Below are 20,377 nucleotides of genomic sequence, written 5' to 3' on the forward strand. Positions count from 1 at the left end.
TGGCCACAGCGTCAACTCAGACTGGCCTCTTGGGGTCCCGGAGTCCACTCCAGAAAGACCCCAGCTGAGAACTGAGGAGGCCCATCCTTCGGTGGCCCCTGCTTTGAGCCAAGGGAAAGGGGCTGGGGCCACGTCCTCCCCGGGTGTCCTCACGCCCCGCTGTCCACACAGCTCTGCCCACGTTCTGTTCACACTGCCCCCGCAGCTGGCACACAGCAGGCCCTCGGGGCTGTTCACCAAATGAGGGAGGGAATGAATGCATGAATGAGTGGATGGAGGGAACAGGGAGTCTGCAGAGATGCAGCAAAGGTCTCTCAGGCCTGGCTTCTCGGCCTGTGGGCATGCAGCCGCTTCCGGTGGCCTTGGGTGTCACCACCTCTGTGGGCCTCAGTCTCCTTGCCTGGGAAATGGGTTCTTCCCAGGGTCTCAGGGAGATGGGGCGGGGGTGGTTGTCTCCCGCAATGGTCAGTGGGAGGCAGGTGGGGGCGTCTCAGGATGGGCTGACGGACAGATGGGTGGGGCCTGGATCAGAGCCCGCCCCAGCCCCAGTCCTGACCTCTTGTGGACGTGCCTGCAGTGACCTGGGGGAGGGCTTCTGCAGGGCTGTCTGGCGCCCTGGGCCACCCTCTCCCTGCGATGCTGCTTCGTGCAATGCACAACAGAGTTTGGGAACAGCCTCAGATGCGGCTGTCACAGCGGATGCGGCGGAGATAGGGTTTCTGATGGTTATCGGCAGGCACAGAATCCAGACACTGACCTCTTTGTTGGGGGAACAACAAGGGTTCTCAGATGCACCCAGAGAATTTAAAGTGCCCGCCTGCTACCCCAGGGCTGGGTGGGGCTGCCTGCAGTCGGGAGGGATGGCGACCCCAAGTGCTGCAGGCCAGGCAGGCAGCCGAGTTTCTTACCGAGCCTGGACATGGCCTGTCCAGGGCAAGCTGGACCCAGACCGGCCATGAGCCTGGGGGGCACCATGGAGGAAAGGTGCCTGGCGGCCACACATCTTTAATAGTTTCGGCAGAAGGGCCAGGCTCGCACCCCGCTGCCCATGGCAGAGCCGGGAAGGGGGCCCACCTTGGCCTGGCGCCTCCAGCACCAGAGAACAGGGCTTCTGTTCCAGGGCTGCTCGGTACTGGGGCTGGGCAGGGGAGAAAGTAAATAACTTGGCAGCCTCTCCACCAGGGGAGCAGAGTCTGAAATCTGCCCTCAGTCCCCAGGCAGGCTCCTGGGGCAGGGGGTGGGCTGCAGCAGCCCGACGCATTGTGGTCCAGCTGCCCAGGACCAGAGCTGGCTTGTGCGTGCTGCGCCCCGGGGACAGGGCAGCGGCAGGCTGGGCGGGGCCGGCTCCCCTCCCTGTGGGGTGCTGGCCCCTGCACCCCTAGAGCCAAGCGCAGGTTGGGAGGCTGGAGATGGTGGTCTCAGCCTTCCCCTTTTAAGTGGGAGGGGGAGGCCCCTCCCAGTGTTCAGGGCTGAGGGAACGAGGGTGAAGGGCTAAGGCGTCGAAGCCTGGATCTCCTGTTTCCCGCCCGGGGTGCAGGGTGCAAGCCCCCCCAGGTCCCCACGTCCCCTCCTCCTCGGCTGTCCTCACAGGCACCCAGCCCGCCTGCCTGGGGCAACCCCCCGGCGACGGGCCGTTCCCTGCAGGAGGCACAGAGCTGGGGGAGCGCGGCCGGCCGTCTCCCCTGCGCTCAGGCGGGCGTGCGCGGAGACGAGGGGTTCTGCAGCGTCAGCAGTGCTGTGCGCGGGCGCTTTTATCACGCCGCGAACAGGCCGCTCCCGGGAGTGATAAGCATTAAACCGACCGGGAGGCTGTCAGTCTCGGTTTGAGGGTTTAGAAATATTGGGACGAATAATTAGATTTCATATCGTTACCGCAGCACCCATCGGAGGATCAGGCAGATTAATTTTTTCTCTCTCCTCCACTCATTAATATTCATTAGGGACTCGGGGAGGCCCCCACCTCTGCCTGGCTGAGAGCTGCTGGTCGGCTACCCCGGCCAGCAGGGTTGGGGGAGCCACTGGTCACTGGCTGCTGCACCAGCCTTGCTGGTTCCACTTTGGCCCCCAGCTTGTCCCCAGCTGGTGAGGACCCCCAGCTCTGCAGCTGTCAGAATCGCCGGCTGTCTGTGAAAGCAGGTGCCACCAGCCACCAGCCTGCCCCGTGCAGCCTCCTTGGTGGAGACACTTGTCCCAAGTGGACATCTGGCGATGGCTGGCCTGGTGCCCCAGTGGACACCAGCCTCCTGGGCCCAAAGACACAGCCACTGCCCTCTGTTTTCTGCTGGCCAAAGGGAGTGGAGAAGCGAGGGGACGAAACTCCTGTTTCTCTTGTGCAGGTCATGTGCCAGGTGGGCACAGATCAAAGGCATGGCTTCACCCAGATTGCTACCTCTCAGTGCCCTGGGGGAAACTGAGTCACGGAGAGGGACATGACCTCCCCCAGGAGCAAGTGGCAGCTCCAGGACATTCGAGGGAGCACACGGGCTTGGGGCATCACTGTGTGCAGAGATGCGGAGGGCAGGGAGGCAGGCACGGTGCTGGCACCACAGGGCTCTGCTCCCACGACCCCCTTGCTGGCTCTTCTCCACTTGACCGATCCGTGACCGAGCTGTGCAGCTGGTCCGCTGGCCAGGGTGCCCCAGTCTGCCACGGGATGAGGACAGGACACAGGGAGCACTGAGGCCGCTGCAGGTCAAGGGGCAGTGCCCTACCCAAAGTCACAGTCAGGGAGGCCAAGCCTGGGCTGGAGCTGATGCCCGGCTCTGGAGCCCACATGCTCCCTGCAGGCAAAACCCAGTAACGCCATGGGCTTGGACTGGACCCATCAGAGAGCGCCCTGAAACATACTGCCTGCCCCAGCCGACCCACCATGGTAGCGTCCTGGCTGACTGCCATGTGTGTCCCTGGGGTGCACAACTCTCGCCCCCCTAGGTGACCCCAAGTGACCCTGGCTCTTCTGTTAGAGTTCCTGATATACAAGGTTTGAATAAAAGGCATTTATTTGCTTAAAACAAAAAAAATACTCGGACACGAACGCACTGTGCCTTCCCACAGTGCCCAGCAGCTGAGGGTGGGGACCTCCAGGCAGAGGCGCCATCCAGAACCCATCCAGCCCTGGGGCTGGGCCTGAGGGGTGGCAGTGGTCACCCCAAACTCCTGGGGCCACACAGGGCCAGGCTCTGTGCCTCGTCCCCTTGATGTGACGAGGGCTGGCCCCCTCCCAGCACCAGGCTATGTTGGGACAGGGGGCGTGTTTCCTCTGCTGCCTGGTGGGGGCCAGGGATCCGGAAATCAGGCCACCGCCCTCCACGTTCTTCCAGCAACCCCAAGGGAGCTGCCCCTCTCCCCTCAGCCTCCTCACCTGTGAGATGGGAGGACACTGCCCACTTTCCAGGCCACCAGCGAGGCAGGTGGGTGAGGGGCTGACCCTGCATGCGAACACGGGTCTTGGGAGTCACAGGGAGGCCAGATGCTGATTCTGGGGACCTCAGAGGACTGCTGGGCCCAGGCAGGTGTTCCTTGAGGTGCGCCAGCCCCAGGATGCATTGGACAAAGGGGGACCTGCAGCAGGGAGAGGGGCCGCACTGTTGGGGAGGACATGCAAGTACCCATCTGGGCTGATCCTGGCTGCAACCCACAGAGTTCATTCTAGGGGCCTCTAGGGGTGTGTGTGGGAGGAGCCTGTGCCCTGCCCAGGTCCGGGCACCCCATGGGCTGCACCACAGCACCGAGCGGCCCACCAGGGACAGGGCAGCAAGGAGCGAAGAGAGATCTGGGTGCAAATCCCCTCTGCTGCTCACTGGCTGTGTGACCTCAGGCAAGCTGCTTGACCTCTCTGGGCCTTAAGCTCCATGAGAACCGAGCACTTAATCCGTGGAAGACACCCTGGCTTCTGTTGCCAGCACAGTGCCTGACAAGACTCAGGCCTGCAGCCTGGACTGGCCACCCCACCAGGCAGGCCCTCAGGCTTCCCCCACATGGACCCCACTTCCCTGCTGTGTTCCAAGGGCACGACTGAGTCCTTGCTGACTGCCCCCCCCCGTCCCCCAGAGCCCGGCCCTGACCCTGCTGCTGGAGGATGAGACCTGCTGGCTGAAGAAGCTGCCCCGTGCCCTGACAGAGGCCGAAGCCAACTCAGAGATCCACAGGAAGGGTTGGTATCCTGGCGCTTCCTCATGGCCTTCCGGAATGTGGGGGGCGCTGGCTGTCCCTGGGGTGGCCCTTAAAGAGAAAGTGGCCTGTCCGGGCCGAGTTGAGGGGCTGGCTCCCATAGCCAGCACTCCCCCAGGGCCCTGATCAATGCCAGTCTGGGGCTGGATGGACATCTGCCCACGGGAGGGGGGACAGGCATCCGAGGAAGCCAGTCTGCCCTCAGGGCCTCTGGGAGACTCCCCAGGGCACCGAGGAACCCAGGCTGGTGGGGTCTGGCGGGCTAGGCTGGGGGTATAGTCTGGCCCCTCAGGGAGTGATCAGGAGGGCCATGTTCAAATCTGGCTATGGGGCCCAGGACAGGTCCCTGCACCTTTCAGGGCATTTCACGAGGTCTAGGAAAGAGCTGGTCAGGCCCAGGGCATTCAGCTGGGCCCTCCTGCCCCTACGTCCCCATGTCCTTATGTCCCCACGTCCCCACTGCATCCCTGCACCTTCCAGGAGGGAGGAGGGAGAGCAGAGGGGTCCTCACCACCCCTCACCTCCTCAGTTGAAAGCTTAAGCCACACAGATGGGGACAGGGGCAGTGTCCACACCAAGGCAGTGGTTTGACTCCTGAGGAAATCACAGCATGGCCTTCCCAGCGTGTGAGGACCAGGGTGTCAGGGCTACAGGGACCCCCCAACTACAGACAAGGAGGCTCAGGGCCCAGGGGAGGATGTAGACAGACCCATGATAGCTTCTACAGCCAAGCAGGGGGCATGCCCTGCAGTGTGGGTACCTGGGAGGGCCGTGCGCCCACTGCCCACAGGAAGTCCTCCTCACTCCCCTGTGGGGGCTCCATTTTCAGGGGATGTTCTAGGGGCACCACCCTCACCATCTCCTCGCAAGCACATTGGGCCAAGTGTCCTGGGGCATTCTTGTTTTGGGACAAAGCCAAAGGCCACTAGGGTGGGAGGGAGCCAAGCTAGGCTGCTGCTCCAACACCCACCCCTCCCATCTGGGGGCCTACATCCTGGCACGCTGCAGGTGCACAGCCAGGACCCGGGCTTCCCACCTGCCCTGCCATCGCCCCCAGAGGCCTGGGCCAGCATGGCGCCCATGTGCCTGTCTCTCCCTCCGTAGGGGAGAGGACCCCGGCCCCTCCTCCTCACCGAGGGGTGCTCTAAGGACCCGGAGAGCAGCCAGAAGGTACTGCAGGGCCTGACGTTGGCAGCAGGTCATCAGCTGGGGGGGGGTCTGTCCGCCTGGCTGGGACGTGGCCCAGTCAGTGTTCTGGCCTGGCCAGTGAGGCTCACCTAACCAGCCAGGACGAGGGTCCCTGCAGTGCCCAGGCGAGGCCTGCACCTCTCGGGGAAGTCTCCTGGCAGCCTCGGTGCCGGACACTGGAGGTGGACGGACCTGTGGGCAGTTCAGCCTGGGTCCTGTTGGCCAAGGCTGCCCTCTGCAGGCCGCCTTGGGAACAGCCACGCCAGCTGAGATGCAAGGAGTGGGGAGGCCCTTCTAAAGCCAGGCAAGCGGCTACTAGGCCCTCCCTAGCCGCTCTGCAGCCCCTCTCCTGGAAAAGGGCCCTCCTGCTCAGATGGGCACAAGGCAAGCAGGCCCGAGGAACCACCTAGTTGCCGCAGGGTGCACCATGGAAACCAGCGGGCCACAGCTGCAAACCCAGGTGTGGCCTCTCCCTGGCCCGTCCCCCACGCCAGCCTTAAAAACCCTTATCTCTAAGATGAGGCAGTGTGGAGGGGTTCCAGAGGGTAGATGGATGGTTGGGTGGGGGGTCTTCGCAGATGAGTGGCAGTGGTGGCTGGTGCTAGTGGCTGTTCCATCACGGATGCCCTTACACCACAGGTGAAGCCCTCTGGTGCAGGGTCACCAAGCCGGTGCCAGCAGGTGGACAGTTGTGTGTGCGCCTCATGGCTGAGCCCCACGGAGCCCCCAGCCACCCTGTGAAGAAGGAACCCGTGGAGCCCGAGGGCCCGGCCCCCTCCCACACCGACATCCAGCTCCTGCCCCAGCAGGCCGGCATGGCGTCCATCCTCGCCACGGCGGTCGTCAACAGTGAGTAACCTGCCGTGTCTCCCCCACCTCCACTCCCGGGGGGCCAGTACAGCCCAGGCACAGGGCTGCAGGGGGTACCCAGCTCAGGATCTGCAAAGATCTGTCACCACTGGGACCTGAACAGAGATGTGGGGGCCCCAGGAGGGGCCATATGGTCGGTCTGCACACATTGCCGGGGCAGGATGCAGGGGAAGGCCCAGCACACGGCTGCCCGGTGCCTCCCGGGGAGGGTGGGAAGCAGGTTTCTCATCTCGATGTCTGACACACGCACCATGGGGGTGCCCAGAGCAGCCCTGCCCTCATCCACTAGACACCAGTGCCACCTCCACCTATGAGGTGTGAAGCACGGGCCAAGTGCCCCTGGGGCAAAGCCACCAGGGGTGGGGGGTGGACAGCTGGGGTGGGGACTCACTCACAAGGAGCCTCAGCGGGTCTGAGAATCAGACAGAACTCGCTTGTTCCCCAAAAATTGTGTAATGTGCATATTCAACCAGGTGGTGAGGCCCTGGGTCCCCGAGGTGCAGAGGCGGGAGCAGGTATGGCTCCATCCATCACCGTGGGCAGTGGCCAGGGGTACTTCAGTCGGGTGCTCAGGAAAGCCACTGGACAGGACAGCCAGCTGAGATCTGCATGCCAGGTCCTGCACAGTGGTCACTGTGGCCAGGGCAGACCAGCCAGGGCTGGGACTTCTCAGAGAAATGACCCCACCAAGGGTTTTCAAGCAGCAAAGGGTATGATCCGGTTTAGTTTTAGTATCACCCAGCTGCTAGGTGGTGACCATAGGGTTGCAAAATTGGAAGAAAAGTGACCTTTTGAAGCAAGTCAAATGTGATGACGGCTTGAACCAGGTGGGGGCACCAAGGCAGAGGCCAGAGGGGCACTGGAGCCAACAGGGCTCCACTGGGGGGCGGGGGCAGCAGCACGAGGCCCAGGGCTTTGGCATAGCTGTGCGAGTGGACACTGGTCCATCCTGTCGCTGGCAGGAAGTCAGGGAGAGCCTGCTCCGACCTTCTGACCCGAGACGCCTGCCAGGCACTAGAGCGGAGCCCAGGCAGCGACTGGAGACATGTGCTGGGGCTCAGAGTGCAGTCAGAGCCAGGGCAGCTCTGGGCAGGACAAGGCCCCCAGAGAGACGGGACCTGCAGACACCAGATCCGGGAGCTGAGGGAGGAGTCTGCCATAGCCCAGCTGTGTAGACACCAAGGGCAGAGATGTGACCCCTGGACTGGTCAGCATGGAGGCTACCATGACCCAAACAGTTGCAGCCGAGATGGAAGGGGGTGGGGACAAGCGCAGACAGAAGGGTGTCTCAGGCCACCTGTGGTGGCTGCCCCCACGCCCATCTGGGGGCTGCCGGGAGCCCCGGCCCCAGCAGCCTCACCGGGCCTTAAGTTCCCTCCCCTTTGTCTGAGACTTCGGAGCCACAACATCCCAAGAGCGTTTCACCTGAGAAGTCCTCGTGGGCTAGACGTCTTGTTGACATTGACCCCTAACCCGCATGGGCCCGCCCCAACTGGTGGCCCAGAAGGGCCTTAAGACCCTCAAGCTTAGTTAATCAGCTTGATCAGACCCAGGTTAACTCCTGACACACCACCACTCTGGGCCTGAGTTTTCTCCCCGTGAAAGGAGTAAAGGTAACACCAACCTCACGGCGTCCGTGCAGGACCCCAGGCCCTAGCCGGTGGTCAGCCTGAGGTCAGCTCAGGGCGGGTGGGACCGTGGCATCTTAAGTTTCAGGCCTGCAGCTGAGGCTCCGGGCCCCGCCCTGTGCTGCTGGCTGCAGCGCTGACCTCGCAGCTATGAACAGAAACCCCCCACTGGCCCCTGGGATCCAGATCCCACCTCAAGGCCCCAGCTGGTAGAGAACAGAGCTGCCTCGAGGCCCTCAAATAAAAGGGAACTTGAAAACCAGAAGTAAACAACACAGTAGGGGAGGTCTGAGCCAGAAAAACAGCAGGCAGAGGAGCGTGAGGGGTGGCCACCTCACCTGACAGACAGGTACTAGGCTCCGTGAAGGAGGCAGAAGCCGGAGACCTGGCAGCCCCCCAGTGGAGGAGGACCACCCCTTGAGTAACTGCGGACCAGCGGGATGAGAACCTGCATAAGTTAGAACACAATTAAGGAGTCCCAGGCCCAAGTCCACGTCAAGGTCAAGACACAGGGCGAGGCCTCTGCAGGCCCTGGGTTCAGCCCCACGGAGCAGGGGCAGACAACAGAGCATCCTTTAGCCTTCTGCTGAGAACCAGAGGGCGAGTGAGCCCCCATCAGAGAAATCCTCACCTCTGGCAATCTGACCCCGCAACCCTAAATCCTGTAAACTGAAAAGTCAGAGGCAGCCTGCTTGGGCAAATGTGCTCCATTCAGCAAATGTTGACCCTTATCAGTAACACAAGGAGCCATCAGGCGTAAGGGGGCTCAGGGAGGCTCTCCATCCTCTGCCTGCCCAGAGCCACGTTCACCTCTTATCCTCCTGCCCCAGGACTTGGGGACACGTGCACCTGGCCACCCATACGCCGTTTCGTGTGCACACGCTTGTCTTCTCCACGGGCAGCCAGCTCCACGCCATCCCTCACATCCACGGCCAGTGCACGTTCACGTGCACACGCTCACCTTGACCCGGTCATAGAGAATCACGACATGGACCCCAGCCTCGTTCCCCTGGGCGTCCACTAGTGTGTCCTTCTGTGGGCACCCCACAAAGCCTGTGGGGAGACAGCACGGGGGCCATCCTAGGGGCTGCTCAGACCCCACCCACCTGTCCCCGTGGCATCCTAGAGAGGGAATGCAGGGCTATCCAGGGATAAGGGAGAAGACACAGCCCTCGTGTTGCAGGGGGCCCACTGCCCTGCCCCAGGTCGTAGGCAGCCGCCTCTGCTGCCAGGGTGCCCCCTTCAGGCTATGCCTGCCTCTCGCCCCCACAGAAGACGTCTTCCCCTGCAAGGACTGCGGCATCTGGTACCGGAGCGAGCGGAACTTGCAAGCCCACCTCCTCTACTACTGTGCCAGCCGCCCGGGCTCCGGATCCCCCGCCACAGCCGTCCCCGACGAGAAGCCCAAGGAGACTTACCCCAACGAGCGCATCTGCCCCTTCCCCCAATGTCGCAAAAGCTGTCCCAGTGCCAGCTCCCTGGAGATCCACATGCGTAGCCACAGCGGTGAGGCCCCACACCCCCACCAAAACCATGTGGGCTCGACACACCTGTCCCGGGGTTGCCCACCAGCCGGGGATGTGCTGGGAGGGGGTCCTCCCACCTGCCCAGGGCACCTGGCCCATCCACAACCACCTGGACAGCCAGCTTGGGGCTGGGCCCCTGCCAGATCCTGGGAACAAGGGCCAAGGAGGCTGAGTTTAGGGCCCTCCGCATGGCCTGCCGCGGCCCCCGGCCAGCTGGGCTTGGGACCCACCCCCTCAATGGGCCCTGTGTTCCAGGAGAGCGCCCCTTCGTGTGTCTCATCTGCCTATCTGCCTTCACCACCAAGGCCAACTGTGAGCGGCACCTCAAGGTGCACACAGACACACTGACCGGTAGGTGGGAGCCAGGAAGGGGTCAGACAGGGGGCGTCTCTGGGGCCCACCCACCCAGGGTCCTGATACCACAGCCTGCCTGCAGGGGTCTGTCACAGCTGTGGCTTCATCTCCACCACAAGGGACATCCTCTACAGCCACCTGGTGACCAACCACATGGTCTGCCAGCCGGGCTCTAAGGCTGAGATCTACTCACCAGGGGCCGGGCACCCCACTGCCAAGCTCCCCCCAGGTGAGCCCCGGGGGCCCCCTGAGGACCGGGGAGGGGGAGGCAGGCTAGTCCGTGAGAGGGGGTTGGTGTCAGTCTCGGCCTTGGCAGCCACAGCCTTTGCCCAGCGCAGCAATCCCTTCCTGCCCTCCCCCGCCCTCAGGTCTGGCCCAGGCAGGTCCTGCTCCAGCCCTGAAGTGTGGCCCCTGGGGTCTTCCTGCAGACAGCCTGGCCGGCTTCCAGCAGCACACGGCATTGCACGGTCCTTTGGCCTCTGCTGACCTGGGCCTAGCTACTGCCCCATCGCCTGGACTGGACAGGAAGGCGCTGGCCGAGGCCACCAACGGAGAGGCCAGAGCGGCCCCCCAGAACGGGAGCAGCGGCGAGCCCCCCGCGACCCCCAGGAGCATCAAGGTGGAGGCGGCAGAAGAGCCCGAGGCGGAGCCAGGGCCCCCGGCCCCGTCGCGCACGCCATCGCCGCCCAGCCCCAGCCCGGTGCGCGTCAAGGCGGAGCTGTCCAGCCCCACACCCGGCTCCAGCCCGGGGCCCGGCGCGCTCTTTCTGCCGCAGTTGCCCGCGGCGCCCCCGGCCTCCGAGATCCTGGCCAAGATGTCTGAGCTGGTGCACAGCCGGCTGCAGGCGGGCGCGGGGGTGGGCGCTCCGGCTGGCCTCTTCGCGGGGGCTCCCAAGGGCGCCACGTGCTTCGAGTGCGACATCACCTTCAACAACATCAACAACTTTTACGTGCACAAGCGCCTCTACTGCTCCGGCCGCCGCCCGCCCGACGACGGGCCCCCCGCCCGCAGGCCCAAGGCGGCCCCCGCCCCGCCGCGCGCGCCCCCAGCCCCGCCGCCTGCCGAGGCCGACGCACCGTGCTCGTCGCCGGGCCCCGGGACGCGCGAGGACGAGGCCAGGAGCGCGGTCACGCCCGAGGCCGAGGCCGAGGCCTGCGGCCGGGGCAGCGAAGGCAGCCTGAGCCCGGGCAGCGGGGCGGACGAGGACGACGACCCCCGCCGGACGCTGTGCGAGGCCTGCAACATCCGATTCAGCCGCCACGAGACCTACACGGTGCATAAGCGCTACTACTGCGCCTCGCGCCACGACCCACCGCCGCGCCGGCCGGCACCTGCTGGGACCCCCGGGTCCCCCGCGCCCGCCGCGCCGCCGGTGCGAACGCGCAGGCGCCGCAAGCTCTACGAGCTGCACGCGGCCGGCCCCGCCCCGTCGCCGGCCGGCCCCGCCCCTCCCGCTGCGCCCGGCCCCTCCTCCACGCCGCCCGGCCCCGCCCCCACGTCGCCCGCGGCGCCGGCGCCGCGGCCCGGAAGCGGAAGTGGAGGCGGAGGTGGAGGTGGAAGCTGCTCCGATCCTGCCGAAGGCCCCATCGACCTGAGCAAAAAGCCGCGGCGCCAGACGCCAGCCGCCGCCACCCCGGGCCCCGCGCCGGGCCTGCCGGCCCTGGCCGACTACCACGAGTGCACGGCCTGCCGCGTGAGCTTCCACAGCCTAGAGGCCTACCTGGCGCACAAGAAGTTCTCGTGCCCCGCCGCCCTGCGCCGCCTGCGCGCCTCCCCCGAGGACCCGCCCGCCGTCGTGTGCCCCTACTGCCCCCCGAACGGCGTAGTCCGCGGCGACCTCATTGAGCACTTCCGCCTGGCGCACGGCCTGCTGCTGGGCAAGCCCCCGGCCGGCCCCGGCGCCGAGGCCCGGACGCCCTCGCCCGCCGCCCAGCGCGACGGCCTCAACGGCCAGGACCTGCGGGAGCCGCCCGCCGGCAGCCCACGGCCCGGCCCGCCGCCGGCCCCGTCCCCTGAAGCTGTGCCGGCGCCCCCCTCCCACTCGGACAAGGGTGTGCAGACCCCCAGCCAGGGGTCAGCGGCCCCCGTGCCCAACGGCAACCACAGGTACTGCCGCCTGTGCAACATCAAGTTCAGCAGTCTGTCCACCTTCATCGCCCACAAGAAGTATTATTGCTCCTCGCACGCGGCCGAGCACGTGAAGTGAGCGCCGCGCGCGGAGGGTGGAACCTGCGCGCCTGCTCTCTAGGGGCCGCCACGGGCCCGGGCACCCTTGCTCCTGGGAAACGCTCCAAGCACAGGCTTCAGCACAGGGGCTGCAGGGGGCAGACCCCGCTTGGACCTTTGGCACTTAATAAAGAAGTTCAGTTTGATGAGCACAGTGGTGGAGCAGCCTAGTTCTCTAAGCAAAGGGGCCCTGCAGGGTAGGCGCACGCATGGCCAGCACCACCACCAAGAACACACAGGCCACTGCAGACAGGAGTCAGAAGCCCAACTCCAGGCTGATGGCACTGCCCTGGGCCCCTTTGGGGGCACAGGAAGAGCAGGCACGGCCCTTCTAGGTCCACTGCTCCCACCACCCCAGGACGCAGCCAGAAGCTCTGGTTTGATCACCAGACACCAAAGGGAAGAGCTGGGTCCTAACCAGCCTACAGTTCTCCTGTCTGCGTGGGTCTGGGGCCTCGATGTCACCTGTACAGCCACAGGCCACCAAGGATTCCGGGAATGGGAGCATCACGGGGGAGGATGCAGCCCTGTGGTTGCCCCAGCTGATGGGGGAAGAAGGGCGAAACAGCAGACAGGCCCCAGGAAAGAGAGTGGACCAGGGAGGGGCACCAGGGCCCACAGCGACCCCTAGGGCGAGGGGGAGCCTGTCCTAGAGTGGGGGTGGCAGTGGGCACAAGGACTAATGTCACACACCCCCAGTCTGCCCTGCGGGGGCAGCATAAGTCACGACCAAGCCACAACTTGTGGTCTTGCCACTTGGCAACAAGGTGGCGGTGGGCACCGTCCAGCCTGGTGTCCCTTAGCTTGAAGTAGCGTCTTTTCCAAATATAATCTTACCTAGAACCTTACTGCAGATTAAAGTGCAATCTGACCGACTTTCTCTGCCCCCAAATACCAGAGGTGCTTCCTGCCACGTAGCCAGACTCACTCTCCAGCTCAAGGCAAGCTCCCTCCCACCCAGCCCTCAGAGGTGAGGCCAGGGAGCCTGGGTTTGGACAAGCACAGTCCTCAGGCCCATCTGACACTCCCTTCCGCTGGCCCTAAGTACCAGGCCGTGACCAGGCAGGGCCACCGGACAGGCCAGGGCCCCAGGGAGCTGAGCTGCCTTCCTGGTAAGGACCGTCCCTGACTCTGCCCTCCTGGGTTGGGACTGGGAGGCTTACGGACCCCTCAGTCCTGCTCCTCGTTTGCATTGTTCTGCATTAATTTGCGTGGAGAGTTCGAGTTTCCACCCCCGAGTCTGGCCACCAAAGGCCGACATCGCTCTGTTCTCAAAACGTTAAACCTAAGGCAAAGTGCATGTCCGTCCCTGGCTGCTGGTGAGCACAGATGCTGGAAGGGGAGGCAGGCATCCTGCACACCCCATCCCTGCAAACGCCAGTGGGAGGCAGTGCTGCACTGAAAAGGGCTTCAGTTTCCATGCCCTTAGTGGGGGAGGAGGGGCTCCACCATCCTGGAGCCCCTTCTGAGAGCGCAGCTCCAGAGCCTGAGCTGACCCCTGACCCTCTCCTCAGGCCTGAACTGCTGGCCAGGCCGAGCCCTGTGCCAGGGAGGTCCCGGGCCCTGGAACTGGGCTCTGTCCCATCCCCCGACACCCCCACTGATGCAGGGCAGGCACCTACTGTCCTCGCCCAGTTCAAGGTCCCCTGTGCTGGGCTCGCCCACCCACAGCCCCCAGCATCCCTTCGCCCTCCTCGGACCCCGTCTCCCACACACCCTGCCGCCTCCTCAAGCCAAGACCTAGCCAGCCCCCTTCGCCCCTGCGTCTTCTCCCTATGTCTGCGCAGATGTCACCATCAACCATCTGCCCCTGGAGTGGGTGACAGTGCAGCACCCTCACGTATGCACACCTCACCATCAGAAGCAACTTGTGATTTCGCCAGACCCGTCTCTGCCCACCCGCCGTCCACCGTCTGGCTCCCAGGTCCCCTTGGTTCTCTCTCCACCACCGCTTCCAAACCTGCCAGCACGTCTGGTTGCCTGCGGGGACGCCTGCCGCTGCTCCCCCGCCCCGGCCGCACCCTGCCAGAGGCCCTGGCTGCTGCCTGGCTGGGTGGCTGGGAGCCCAGGTGGCGCCCCACCCTGCTGCAGGCCTTCTGGGCTTCTTGCTGCTCCTGTAGGCACCTTGGCACAGTCTGCTCCCCGGCCAGGTGGCCTGTCTGGAGACCTGCCCCAACCCCCCCGTCCTACCACCTGGCTGTTCCTCCTGTAAGGGCGCTCCCTCCAGGGATCTAGTTTCTCTTACCTCTTGCCCCTCCCCCATGGACCTCGCAGCCTTGACCACTGCCTCCTGGACACCTGATCCATGGCCTGGCCCCAGGGAGTGGCACGTGGTCACTGACGTCACAAGGGAGTGAGAGGACTAGCAGAGACAACGGGTGACCTCCTCTCCCCCAAACCCCCTCGTCTACAGCCGCCCCCCTGAAGCCCACCCTGCCCATCTGCTGCCCCCTCCCCCCGCCTTCCTCCATCCCGTTCTCCACTGGTCTCCTGCCTTTGACTGCCCCCCATGCTGTGCCAGCTGCACCTCTCCGGGGCCAGCTCTGACCAGGTGACACCGTGTCCCAGGTCCTCAGCACACAGGTCACACAGTCCATGTTCAAGGCCACCCGCCACCCAACCCCAGAGTCCTGGGTGCAGATCTCCCACAGGTCGTTGCTGCCAGCAGCCCTGCACACCCCTGGGAACACCTGGCTCTAGGAAGCGCTGGTGGTCATTCCTGGCACCAGGGGTCAGCAGCAGACCAGGGGACAGGTGCTTCAGGCCGGCCAAGCTGCCCACCCTGTCTCCTGAGGAGGCAGAAGGGAGGTGGGGCAGGTAGTGGTGGGAGGTGGCGGGATCACAGCTGCAAAGGGAAGGAGTGAGAACACGGAGGAGGGCTATGTGCTAGTAGGCGGCCTGGCAGAGTTCGGAGGCACGTTGGTCTTCACAGAAGGGGAGGAGCAGCAGAGATAACTGGCCAGCGCAGGAGGGGCCTGACGGTCAGGCCCCGGGTGCAGGGTGCATGGGAGCAGGCAGTGGCCCCCGGCAGGGCCCTGGCGGGCACCAGGCGGCAATAAGCTCGGTGCCGACCTCCTGCGGGTATCCCACAGCTGGCCTTAGGTGCTGGGAATGATGCTTCTGCCGCCACCCTGGAGGTCAGCTTCCACCCTCCCACCACTGTCCTCCAGGGAGGCACAACAGGCTCAGGGAGGGGCGTGGCTTCCCACCGCTCCAGCCACTGCTAGGAGCATTGCAGCCTGGTGCACAGACAGCCCTGCCCTGCCAGGCACTCAGCCGCTTCAGCCACCTCGGATCTCTGACCAGGGTTCCCCCCACCCAGGGCCCAGCCTTGCACACAGACCTGCCCTCGCCTGGGGCCCTCCATGGGAGCAGCTTAGAGAAGTGGACCCAGGGTGTCTGCTCCTGGGCAGCCAAGACTGGCCGCTTTCCCTCTAGGGGACAGCCTCCCCACCACTGTGGTTCTCTGGGATGTGGGTGGTCCCGGTTGCCAAGAGCACTTTTCCAAGACGGCAGCACCAGCACCACCCGAGCTGGTGAAGGAGCCTGGGAATCTGTGTCGATCAGCTCCCAGCAGATTCTTCCCTGGCAAGTTTGAGACACACCTGCACAGCAGGTGCTCAGACACTGTTTGAGCCGTTCTAACCTAACAGAGACAGACTTGACACAGGACCTTTGTCAGCTGGGACGGATCTCAGCCACTGGGAGCCTGGCTGGGACGACGAGACCACGCCTCCCCCCTCAGGATGCGTGCTTCACCACCCGGTGTTCCAGACACTCCACCCCAACACCATTCTGCCTTCAGCCTTCATCGGATGAGCCCTTGGAAGCCCTGGCCGGCTAAGCCCAGGCCACGCTGTGAGAACAGCAAGGTGGGGGGTGCGTGCTGTAGCTCCACCACCAACACAGAAGGCACCCCGCGCAGAGCGCTGCCGGCTCCCAACCCTGAAGGGCACACGCTGGGAAAACTGGCCAAGATTTCACAGGGTCCCATCACGTTAGTTACCCAGGGACTTGCGAGTGGGAGCCACACCCGGTGTCAATCCCACAGAGGCTCCAGGCAGCACCCCCAGGAGGCGGGGGACCCTTCCTGACGCTGTGCCTCCAGGCTGCTCCCTGCCTGCCTGGATGAGCCCCCATCCCCAGGTGGCCAGATCTCTAGCTGCCTGTCTCAGCCGGGCGGAAAACAGGGCGCGGGGCGAGGGCTTGGCAGGAGATCGAGACCCGAAACACACCTGCGGCCCCTGTCCTCTGTCCACAGCTGGGTGTCTCCCGGGTCTGTGACTTGATGCTGGGCAGAAGGAAAGCTTCTAGCCAGACACACTCGCTTGCACACCCACACGCATGCACCCTGCCTCTCGTGTGCAGACGGTGCACTGACGGTGCGATCTCACAGGAAGAGCACCCTTACAGGAGTTCCCCGGCGGGGGCTGGGACACATCCCTCTGCTGGTTTCTCTGGGTTCCCTGGATGTCACCTTCCCCGCGCCCAAGGCCTCTGCAGGGACACCCCCGACAGGCAGGTCTCTGCCACTTAACAATGTGAACGTGCGAGATCCCGGCGTCCCCACAGGCCGCCTGCAGCTGACAGAACACCATGTGTCATGGTGAGGTGCAGGCAAAGCTGGACCCGCCACCTCATCAGGTCCTGCTTGAAACCGAGGTGCTCCGAGCTCCCTGGAAATCACATGTCAACACTCAGGGTGACACAGGCTGGCTCTGTGAGCCAGCACCGAGAACTCTCAACAAGGATGCCAGGAGGCCATGCAGCACGCAGGTGCCGCCTAACTGTGGGTTCACAAGGGTGCCCGTTTGTGCTCAGACAGCATGAGGGCAGCGTGATGGCCCAAAGCTGTCCACGTCCTAAGCCCCAGAACCTGAGCCTGTTTCTCCCTGGGGCAAAGGAGAATCAAGGTGCTCATCCAGTGATGCTGAGATTGGCCCCGGATCCCAGAGGGACAGGCTCGTGCAGAGAGCAAGACCAGCGGGCAGGGCAGACTGGCCAGAGTGGCAGAGGACTGAGCCCCGGATTTTGAGAATCCCCCAGCACAGCCGGTGTGCCAGGTCCGGACCTGGACACACCCAGACTCAGCCCTCTCTCTGGGGCTTCCCTGAGCGATGTCTCACATCTGCACTGGACAGAGCGCAGCCCCAGGGCACCCTGGGGAGAGCAGCGCGAGCTCGCCTGGCGGATGTTTGAGAACCGCGGTAAAGGGATTTCACCGGCGCTGCTGCCCGGCCCCCCTCCAGCCACCTCCTGGGGAGATGAAGGCAGCGGCCCCTGCAGAGGCCGGCAGGGGAGCGGGGGCGGGGGGAGAAGGGGGCACACACCTCCTGTGCTTTTACACCAGCGGCTCTGAGTGTGCACCCCAAGATCCTGTTCTGACCGCAGCTGCACGAGAGGCACAAAGGCCAAGGCAAGTGTGACACATGGACCGCAGCACAGCCCCAGGCAGCAGTCCGTGACTCGGCCTCTTCTGTCCGATAAGTAACACTTGAGAGCCCCTCCCCGGGTCCAGGACCCCTCCTCTCCTCCCTCTGACTGAAGCCGCGACTGGGCAGGAGTCCATTCCAGGTTACCACTGGGCGGTCGACAGTCGGGGTTCTCTGGGGACACCCTCGTTTTCGCTCTCGCCTCTGTCTGCTGACAGCCTGTGACAGCGCCGGGGACGCCGGGCTCTCCCTGCCGTCTGGGGTTCTCTCACTGCTCACCTGCGATGGGCAGGCCCCTCCTAAGGCCCCCAGGACACTTCTTTAGGCTGATTCAACACATTCGAGACCTCCACCTTCAGGAGGTGGTCAAACCCAGACTTCTCGCCTTCCTTGGCAGTACTGCATGGCCACAATATAAACTTGACAATGGCAGCCAATGGCCCAAAAATGGCACTTTTGATTTGCACATTCTCAAAGATGTCGACAATTTCCTCCAGTGCCATGGGAAGTGGTCAGGGGCCCCCATCTCCAAGCCTTTTGGTGCCTCCGATCTCGTCGCTCCCTCTGCCGGTCCTGCTCTCCCCACCAGACCCCCTCCTACGTGAACCCCCTCCTCGGCAGCCCCAGCTCCCCAAAACAAAAGCCGACCCCGAAAATCCTCTCACCCCCACCAATCCTTCCTCATTCGAATTCAGCTGCAAAGACAAACCCCCTCCTTCTCTCCACAACCCCGACCCTCTCCGCCGAGGCCCCCCTCCCCCCCCACACATGAGATCTCGCACCCAACCGTCAGCCCGACTCCACAACCCCTCCGTGAGGTGGCCGGCACCGATGGCATCCTCTGAGTCCGTGTCCCCTTTCCCTCTCCGACCTCTCAACCATTGAAAACGATGCGGGTCGTACTCGGCAGACCCTGTCACCTTCCAGAAAAGAACTGCTGTATCTCACCCGGCCCTGTGGCCTGGCCTGGCGTGACATTCACTTCCCTCACGTCTCCCGCGAGGACCGGGGCGTATCTGGGTGTCAGCTGAGGGCCATGCTGCCACTCTCCGCCAGCAATGCCCCAACAATCACCCCGGCGGCGGCAGCGGTCCCCAAGACAGACCCCGACTGAGACTGTCAGGCAGCCTCCCTAGGCCGCCCAGGGCGTGCCCATCCCGTTACCTGCCTCCTGACAGGCGTGGGAAAGGCGGCCCTGAGAGCCGTTAATTATGAAAAGGGCGAGGAGATCACCCAAGGTCTGGACGAAAACCCTGCCCTCTTCCTTCCTCGTCTTGCTGAGGCCACGCAAATTATACCGGCCCCGACCCCGATTCCAGGGAGGGCCGCGCTTACCTTCATCTACATTTCACATCCCAGTCCGCCCAGACATCAGGAAAAACCCACAAAAACCAGAAGGCGGTCCGCAAACCCCTCAGCGAGACCTCATAAAAGTGGCCTTCAAGGTCTCCAGCAGCAGAGAGGAGGAGGGAAAAGCCTTAAAGGGAAAGCGCGGTCAGGCCAAACGCCAGGTGCTGGCGAAGGCCCCACAAGAAGGGGCAGCGTCTTCCCAAAGACAAAGGACCTGGGGGCCCCCGGCGCCTGCCTCAGGCGCGGCAAAACTGCCCGTCGGGCAAGCGCTGCCCCAGCCCTAGGCCCCCACCAGGGCCCTGCCCGCCCTGCAAGCAAAAGGGACACTGGAAACTGGACCGTCCTCGGCAGTACCCCTCTGGCCTGAGCACACCCCGATCCCTGTCCACTCTGCCGTGACTCAGCTCCTCGGCCGGGCCACTGAAGACCGACAAGCCCCGGGGTCCATTGCCCCACCCCCACCCCTCACAATGAGCCGCGGGTAACTCTGACGGTGTCTGGTAAACCTGCATCATGCCTGGTGGACACGGGCCACCTATCCTGTTTTACCAGAATCCCAAGGACGTCGCACAGGTCCTCCACCTCTGCTGTGGGCGCTGACGGCACTTCTTCACGACCAGGGCAAACCAGCCCTCCTCCGCTCCCTACGCCCAGCCCAGCTCACCCACGCCCTCCTAGTGACCCCGCTTGCCCAGCCTCCACTCTGGGCTGAGAGGCCCTCCGAACGCTCATGGGGGGCGATCCATCTTTACCCCTCCCACTTTGATCTCCTCTGCTGTCAAGAAACACCCCAACTCAAGCATGCCTGCTCGGTCTCTCCTTCTTCCTGAGGCGACCCTGGTCACCCGGGGTGCATCACAGCCCGTGGTCACCTCCCACCACACCCCCACCTCGATCTCCCTCCTAGACCCTCAACCACAGTCTGTCAGACACAGCTCCCTCTGGCCTCCAAGGACTCAGGGCCTAAAGGCATAATCGCTCGTCGTCTGAGAGCCGGGCCCCTTCGGCCGACAGTCGCTCACAGCACCCCTATTCTCGCCATAAAAGATGAATGGGACCCACCGTTTGGCCCAACCAAGCTATGTCGCCATCCACCCACCGTGCCTAGTCCCTGTACCTCCTCTCACATGTCCCTCCTCAGGCCACTCGCTTCCCTGTCCTTGACCTCAAGGACGCCTTCTTCACAGTCCCCTGAGTCCCTCCTCCCCGGAGCCGTTCTCCTTTACCTGTCCCGATCCAGACACCACCCGGTCAGCACAGCTGACCTGGACAGTCCCCGCTTATTTGGCCAAGCCTTAAGCCCTGGTCTCTCCCTCCCTGATCCGTCCCCTCGCCTTCTCTTACGATACGTGGACCGCTTACTTCTATGCAGTCCCTCAAAGGAACGCTCCATTTCCCATACTACCCAACCACTAAACTTCCTCGCCGACCGCAAGTACCGAGTGACCTCCACCAAAGCTCCAGTGTCCCGGCCACAGGTCACTCATCCTGGGCTCGCCATTACCCCGTCACTCCAGGCCATTCCCGAAGAACGGAAAGCCCTCATTGACACGTCGCCTCTTCCAAGCTCAAGACCCGAACTCCTCTCCTTCTTCGGCCTGGCCAGCTACTTCAGAATCTGGACCCCCAGCTT

At 64.1% G+C, this 20,377-nt stretch overlaps 1 protein-coding gene across 4 annotated transcripts in view; it reads left to right on the plus strand.

Moving 5' to 3' along the window:
* ZFPM1 (zinc finger protein, FOG family member 1) overlaps window positions 1-12,111 on the plus strand; it is a 64,893-nt gene extending 52,782 nt beyond the window's left edge. Inside the window, exons 5-10 of one of the 4 annotated variants that reach the window (XM_072946783.1) lie at window positions 4,051-4,153; window positions 5,998-6,207; window positions 9,132-9,362; window positions 9,638-9,733; window positions 9,819-9,965; window positions 10,105-12,111. In XM_072946783.1, the coding sequence (XP_072802884.1) occupies window positions 4,051-4,153; window positions 5,998-6,207; window positions 9,132-9,362; window positions 9,638-9,733; window positions 9,819-9,965; window positions 10,105-11,942 (2,625 nt within the window). In that variant the 3' untranslated portion in view covers window positions 11,943-12,111. Of the gene's footprint in view, window positions 1-4,050; window positions 4,154-5,997; window positions 6,208-9,128; window positions 9,363-9,637; window positions 9,734-9,818; window positions 9,966-10,104 lie in introns of all 4 variants that reach the window. The other 3 variants (XM_072946782.1, XM_072946784.1, XM_072946785.1) reach the window with 3 other exon arrangements.
* The last annotated feature ends 8,266 nt before the right edge of the window (window positions 12,112-20,377 follow it).

The sequence above is a fragment of the Vicugna pacos genome, chromosome 21, assembly GCF_048564905.1.
Source record: "Vicugna pacos chromosome 21, VicPac4, whole genome shotgun sequence".
In the NCBI taxonomy this organism is placed as follows: domain Eukaryota; kingdom Metazoa; phylum Chordata; class Mammalia; order Artiodactyla; family Camelidae; genus Vicugna; species Vicugna pacos.